The sequence below is a fragment of the Papilio xuthus genome, unplaced genomic scaffold (assembly GCF_000836235.2).
Source record: "Papilio xuthus unplaced genomic scaffold, Pxut_1.1 DF826933.1, whole genome shotgun sequence".
In the NCBI taxonomy this organism is placed as follows: Eukaryota; Metazoa; Arthropoda; class Insecta; order Lepidoptera; family Papilionidae; genus Papilio; species Papilio xuthus.
In genome coordinates, this window is record NW_013531716.1 from 3,694,790 (window position 1) to 3,702,582 (window position 7,793).

At 32.3% G+C, this 7,793-nt stretch overlaps 1 protein-coding gene across 2 annotated transcripts in view; it reads right to left on the reverse strand.

The window, feature by feature from the left end:
• Positions 1-269: 269 nt before the first annotated feature.
• The window catches only part of LOC106122094 (uncharacterized), an 8,622-nt gene continuing 1,098 nt past the window's right edge, over positions 270-7,793 (reverse strand). For both annotated transcript variants that reach the window (XM_013317954.1, XM_013317955.1), the window contains exons 2-8: positions 4,894-7,537; positions 4,490-4,745; positions 4,138-4,254; positions 3,750-3,859; positions 3,308-3,440; positions 1,873-2,114; positions 270-1,688 (exon numbers count right to left, since the gene is read on the reverse strand). In XM_013317954.1, coding sequence (XP_013173408.1) covers positions 1,613-1,688; positions 1,873-2,114; positions 3,308-3,440; positions 3,750-3,859; positions 4,138-4,254; positions 4,490-4,745; positions 4,894-7,537 — 3,578 coding nt within the window. In that variant the 3' untranslated portion in view covers positions 270-1,612. The remainder of the gene's footprint in view (positions 1,689-1,872; positions 2,115-3,307; positions 3,441-3,749; positions 3,860-4,137; positions 4,255-4,489; positions 4,746-4,893; positions 7,538-7,793) is intronic.

A 7,793-nucleotide genomic window follows, 5' to 3' on the forward strand; every position in this document is an offset into this window, starting at 1 on the left:
AATTGTTCGCGTTTAAAAACACGGCACCCTGTTATCTTTACATATAAGTAGGAAAATATTAAAAATCAAACTATTTACATAAAAGGTTATTGTCAGAGTTACCTAGTGAATATGTAGTCAATCTTAACTAAAACAACCTACATAATAAATAAATCTAAATAATATAAACAAAGTTTTGAGAAAAACAAACGTCTTATCAAATTTGAGCAAAAGTTGCCAGGTTATTTTTTAAAAACATCCCGCCAAATTACAGTATAAAACTTCTTCAGTATAATACTCGCTATATATTAAATTATAATATAATATAATATTATAAATTACTGATTTAATGGAACAGAGAAGTTTGTTCTAACCATCGTGAATATAGTTTTAATAATTCTAATTTTTTTTCTAGTAGTAAGTTCACACTGTAGCTAAATGCCCATTAACATTTATTTAGTTCTAGCCAAAGTCGTTAGCGATTCGTGATTTTTGTAAATGTTTAGAAGCTCACAACTAGCTCTAATATGTGAAGTTGGCATGTGGGTTTGCATTGTCTATAGAGTGAATCACAAAGCGCAGCAGCTAAGCGTGATTGGACCAGCATATTCTAGTAAATGTATACAAAAATCACGAATCGCTAATAGCTTGCGCTCAAACTAAACAAAGCGTCAAATGAGTCTAATTCATACCAGAAATTCACTTTAAGTGCTTGCTTGTAAATTCATAGCGAGTATAATACTAAACAATATTTGATATTTCCCTCCAACTTATTTACCAATCTGGTAAGTTTACTGTTTTGGTATATTTTATCAAGTATACATTACAATGTATGTATATGTTATCACCTATGCCAGTCAGTCTCACATACACTTTACTATCAGAATGCTTTTATACCAAAATATCTACAAAGTTAGTTTTGGATATAATTTCAAAAATTTATCATCGTTTAAGATCTTTGGTTTTTCTACTACTTTGGTAAGTCTATGGTTAGTTTCCGTAACGACTATACCATTAAAAATTGAACAGAAATTGACATTATGTTTAAACGATTGATAATTTGTTACAAAAGAATTCTGATATATCACTCTGCCGTGTGAAAGAAGACCAAGTCTTCGTTATTAAAAGAAAATAACAAAAAATAGCGCGATCGCGCGTAAATTCGACAAGTATCACACCACTTTTTTATTTATTTTTTCATATTTTTTTATATAAAATGAATTTAAAGCCGATCAGGTAACACACACCACAGTCTTTTCCAAACATCTTAGACAACTGCATAGGTTTAAATCAATTCATTCGGTAAAATTGTGATTTTTTATATCATGTTATAAATGTATGAAGTTTACATAGTTTATTTGAAGAAACCACTATGTTGTACATACGGATAGTACTGGTAATATTGATAATGTTGGTAATATTGGTAATTTTGGTAATATTGGTGCTGTTGGTAATATTGATAATATTGGTAATGATAATAGTATGCATTAGCGGGCACTATAATAGGTTGAGGTTGCATAAAAGGGTGTACAACCGGTTGCACCATCCCAACAGAAGTATACCAAGAAAAGTTGGTAACTTGATATGCTAGTGGATGGGGTTGTGCTCTAAATCTTTGTACCATCGCCTGATGCTAGGCTACTTCATAGGTCATTCTATGACCGGCATAAACTTTAGCCATCAGCAAGCCAGGATTTCGCTCTTTAAAGCTGAAATAAAACGCGCTACATAAATAAGCATTAGTTTAATATTAGCAAGCAAATATGTGATTTAGCTCTCTATTATCTATTTAAATATTATAATTGTTTAATTATTTGTTTTATGAATTAATAAAATGAAAGTTTAAATCGATAAATTAATAAGAATTTAAAAGCAGCAAGCTAAAATACTTACACTATACCCCTTTGTGCAAGCCTTTTCTGTACGGCGGGTTTTATTCTTGGCAGACCAGGGCTGTGCAAACCACGGCCCGTTATGAAATACAATGTCATATATTTGACACTCTTTTTTCCTTTTATCTCCCGTAGTCTATGTATATTAGAGTCAAGGAACAGATCGAGGCCTTCCATTGCTTCTCTAACCCGTAAATGGTGCAAATCCATTGTCGCCGTGTAATCATTTTCTGACGTTCCCACCTAAAATATTACACAAAATAGGTATTCATTTACAGATTAGGTATTCGAAAACCGTTACTTTTTTATTACGAAAGTTTAAACAATTTAATACCCAAAAGCTTATCAATGAAGGAGTTTATTGTAAAAGTAGCGGTTGCCAGTCACTTTGCGTAAAAAGGTCAGCGAAGAACCCGAACACAGCCAAATTTTTTTTTTGTAATAAGTATCGCAAATAAAATATAAATACTTTTTTTATAATACATACACACTTTGCAATTTTATTTATTGTGTGTACATAGATAAATTTGAGGCAATAATGGAAGTGTGTGTCCGCGAAACCGCGTTTGTTCCGGTTTTTGACGGGACTTTAACTGTAATGTAGCTGTTGCGTATGCGGAAATATAATATTATAATACTACTTTTTATTCTGCGCCGAAGAGGTTAATCAGATAATAGATAAGAAATATAAAATATTTTTAATCTTATCATTTCTACTTTTATATAACACAAAATTTATCGATCATATTTCGCATAGATGAATTCTTTTAAATATATAATAGTATATAAATTTAACATGTTTTATAATTTTTAGTTGTGTCATCCAACGCGTCGAAACTTGGCTGGATTTCAGATTTTATTTACTATATTTCATTTTAAAAGAAAAAAAAAATGACATAACACAATGACATCTCAAAACTTGTTATATGTTTATCTATTCGTTACGTTTAAACAAGATTCTTTAAAAGACAACGAAGAATGTAAAAACATTTATTTATCAATGCTGTTTTAATGTACATAGTTTTGTATATAACCTTGAATATAACATTTAAATATCAATTACTTAATTAATTTCTACCTCGTTACCTCTTTTCCTGCTAAACATATTAATACGTGAAGCAACAAATTTGTACATGTTTTGAAGGAAATTGCACAAACGGATGAATGTGAAATTTGACACAGGTTATGTGGTAAAGAAGTGAAAGATATTTTTATCAAAATAAATAAAAAGAAAACCTTAATCTCATTAATATAATAAATGGGAAAGATGGATAGATGTATGTTAATAGGCAACTCTGGCTCAACAAATCTCGATAAAAATTGGCATAGGTATAAAACATTGTAAAACGTAGTCTAAAAGAACAAATAGGCTACTTATTAATTTTAAACCTGCGAACGGAGTCGCTGGCAATAGCTAGTTGTAGTTATATATTTACCTGTATGAGAGCTGCTACAGCCAAAGAGTTTGCATGATCATATCCCTGTGTATGCATCGCCGCGATGTCTGAATAGTATCTGGCGACTTGCATGTTACCGTTTGACATATTCTCACGAATTTTCTGGTATACCCTGAAATATACGATGAAAATCAAAATTCTAAAGAAAAAAGAGAAACAAATATGGTACATTATGAAGGTAAAGTATTCAGTACTAAAGTATTAAGTACTAAGACTGAGTTTCATTTTCATGACGTTTGTATTATTTCGGGGACTCCCCCTATACTGAACGACCGAGTTAATGCCCAGAGAAAATGCACCTTAAGGAAGTAATCACAGCTAATAAATATTTTATTTAGTAATTTGTCAAAATTAATATGCAAAATTTGGCGTAGTTTATCTAATTTCTGCGCTAGATTAAAAATGAAGTAAAATTACTTACTGATTCCTTCTTGTTAAATGCATCTCAGCTTGATTGCGAAAACGTTCGAACAATTTCATATCAACTTTTTTTCCGCTTGCTATAAACGGCGGTTCAGTCTGTGATAATTGCTGTTAATAAAAAAAATATAATATATAAAACACGGTGTTTTCATGACTTTAATTGTAAAAAAAAATTACTAATAACTTTCCATTATGAGACTATTGTTACAAATCAAGAAGTCCATAAAAAAATCTCGTATGACAAACCTTTGCGAATTATAATTATAACTGCTTTGGAAACATAGGGACAGCAGTTAATATTGAATTGTTTGAGTAATTTTCATTCTAAAAGAGGCCTGCACTGAAAAATACGCCTAACAGCTACTGACTTCTACAATCGAACTCACTTTTTTACATTCATTGCGTAGTTTCTCCCGGTGTTCCGTTCCTCTAGCCATTATGAAATCTCTTAATCCGTTTTCCCTTTCCAGTATCTCCGATTTTCCAGTCGATAATAAAAGTCCCTAGAAAATTTAACACAATGTAGATGATGTTAATAATATGAAAAACTAGTTGTCGCCCGCGACTACATACGCGCATTTAAAAAAACCTAAATGAGTAGCCTGTGTTGTATGGAAAATTTTTGCGTGATCCGTTCAATCGTTCTGAAGACACCTTCAAACAAACATCCATCCATCCATCCATTTAAACATTCGCATTTATAATATTAGTACGAAGAAAATTCATCAAATAACACACCTCTACAGTATTATTAAAATTGTTATCATGAGCAATTAGTACTTCGGACAAATATTGTGGATGCATATCTGGAAATAAGTTGTTCAAATTTTCTCGTGTAATTCTAGCCGCCAAATCCAATGTCTTATCCTTATTCCAATCAGAGATGACTTTGTTTTGCCAAGATAGTGATAATTCAGTGTCCATTAAATCTTCTAAATCAGATGTTGTCGGCTCCGTTGGCGTGTTTAATTCGAATTCCTGCCTCTCTAACTCCCTGAAACAATATTAATGATTTTCACCAATACCAGTAGTCATTACTAAAATATACCAAAACTAGTATAAATAAACACATGCCAGCTAGTTTATTTCTTATATTAATTAATTAATGAATCAATAAAAAAACTTGTAATCTGAATACTAACCTAGCTATTTCTTCATCTTGTTGTATCATTAATTCAGTTTCCTTATATTTCGCCTCTGATTGGTTAATATAGGATTCCATCCAAAAAGCATTAATTTCATTTAGCAAGGACTCCGGCATGTTAACTATAGGTGATACATATTCAGGATAATTCATATCATCTCTCCCAAAATGCTCATCTAATTTCGAAATAAAATCCCAACTCAAATTGACATTTACAGTATTTTCAGATTTAGGGAAATTGTTTTCGCTTTCGTCACTATTGCTTCCATTTACCAAAGCAATTTCATTTGTTTGAATTTCCATGAGCGCATTGGAAGTACTTGGTACTGCATAGTCAGGACTTTGTGTACTGCTAGGAACTTCTGCGTTATCCACCTTAATATCTTCTTGATTTACTGTAACATCCGGCCGAATTCCTTGACGCTGATTTCTTATCTTTAAGCAATGTTTCGAATAGTGGTTTTCAGATATAACAACGTTTTTCTCTATTTGTCTCTTTAAATTAACATGATATTCAGATGTGTTTGCCTTTTTACCTTTTCTAGATGTTAAAGTAACATCGGTCGAGTTTACTAATAATTGATCTGTGTTCATGCTTGTGCTCGGTTGCGAATTATCACATGGAATCTTATTTATTGTTTTGTCTGAGATCTGATCAGCTTCAGCGCATTGGCTACTTTTAGAATCAACATCAGCATCACCATGTTTTGAAGTTATCTTAACAGCGCAAGAGTTTTCTTCGTCACTATCAGACGAGTCCTCACTATCAGACGAATCATCACTTTTTACTTGTGGAAATACACTATTAGCCACGTTATCAAGCATAAGTTCCGAAGCCCATTGAACATTACCTTGGCAAATGTCTAATACATTCTTCAAATCTTTTTTGCGAATATTCTTAAATGTATCCCTGAATATTGCAAATTTCATTTTTTTTTCGCGATCCTCAAACACTTCTGCTAGTGTTTCTTCATCAGTCATGGTACTCATATCTAACATTCTCTTTTCGGGAATTTTTTCTTTATCGAGAGGCATGTAATAAAGATTTATATTTCTCGGTACTGCGCTTAAAACTTTAGAAGCTTTGTTTACATCAGAAACATTCATACCACCAAGGTCTGTGGAAGTGCCGCTACTAACTTTTTCGACTACAATTAAGGGTATTTCTTCGTCTACCTTACTGTTATCATCCCATGGTTGCATAAACATGTCGATTTTACTCCAATCATGGCATTTGGCTAACAAATTATCTGTGTCTGGTTTGGTATCTTCTAAGCTTCTCTTAAATTTGTTCAATTTACTTCGTGGTGGCTTTGAATTTTCCAAAACCTCATTCTCACACATAACTTCCTTTCTATTACCAGTTTTTTGATCTCCAGCCGGGTCGTCTTCCCACTTTTCGTTTGATTCCCAAGCTTCATAAATTTTTTCAAGTTCTTCTATTTGCACATTTGGTTCTGTGTGCTGCTCTAAAGTATTGTCAATTTGATTATCTTCTTTTAATGTGTCTTTCGTATTTGAAAAATCATCGTTATTTTCAGTGATGTTCTGCGTTTCTTCATCAGAACTTGAAGAGCGAGGTGGATTATCTATCTTTTCTTTATTTTGAACAGTCATATTATCGGGACTGGTATTACAATTATGTTCTGAATGTTCAACGCTAGAGACGGCGTTACCATTAGAATTAGAATGTTCAGTGGGGACCGTTTGCATTGGTATAATAGGAAAATTTCTCAAAACAGGTGGAATCAAATGATTTGGATAAGACAACTTATAAGAAGTCATCAATGTTTCAGCACTAATACCATCTCGAAAGTTGCTAAGCATTCTTTTAATGGTAGCCAATGGCACATTATGAATATTTTTACGTGATAATGTATTTGCTTTCTTTGCCCAAGAAGTATTTGGCTGTACGATTTCTATCAAATATCCATTATTTACCCCATCTCTGAGGTAGGGCTCCATTTCCCATACTTCAATATTTGTATTATCAATTATAACAGGACTCACGCCTCGCTTCATTGCTGATCTAGCTTTAGTATGATTCCAAATATGTGCATCCTGTAGCTTCATTCTGTCATATTGATAAAAACCTTTTATGAAAAAATAGTCATCAGCTGAAAAAATGTGCATAGAGAAATCACATTTGGGACCGCCAATAGTTGCTTCTAGAATTTTTCTAGCCAAATATGTTTTCCCACTTCCTGGAACACCTCTCATAATTATTAATATTCGGCTACCATTATTATGATGCGTTAGAATTTGTTTTATTTGAGTTGTCCAGAAGTTCAAATCTGATTTGGGAATAGTATTTAACTTATTATTGGTATGTCTGTTCGGCTTGGCGCCACTTTGTGCTGCCCCTGAGTAACTGACATTAGACTGAGCCATATTTCCCTCTGAACTTGGGTTATGAGGTTCAATATTATTTTCAATGTTTTGAGACTCCCCTAATGGTGTTCCATTTTGGGGATCACTTTCAGTAATATTTTGTGCAGTGTTACTATCATTGCTATTAATATCAAGTGATTGTGTCTGTGGTATAATTGTGGGTTGATGAACCTCCACATTATTTTCAACATCTGGTGGTTGTGCTTCATTTTCATTTGTCATATTCATGATGGCATTTGCAGATTGATCTACTGTAAAGGAAAAGTATAAAACCATAGTGTATTAACTTATTAATAAAAAATTTTATTATCACAGTATTTAACTTTTTTACATATGATTGAGTTTAGATAAGCATTAAAATGAGATAAATAAAGATTGTCACAGTATACAAGCATTTGTTGCATAATGTAAAAAAAATCGCAGCTGCTTTCGCATTCATATTATCCATGAGTTTACACACCTGTAATATTAACATAAAACATGTTGTGATGAGAAAGGATACAAAAA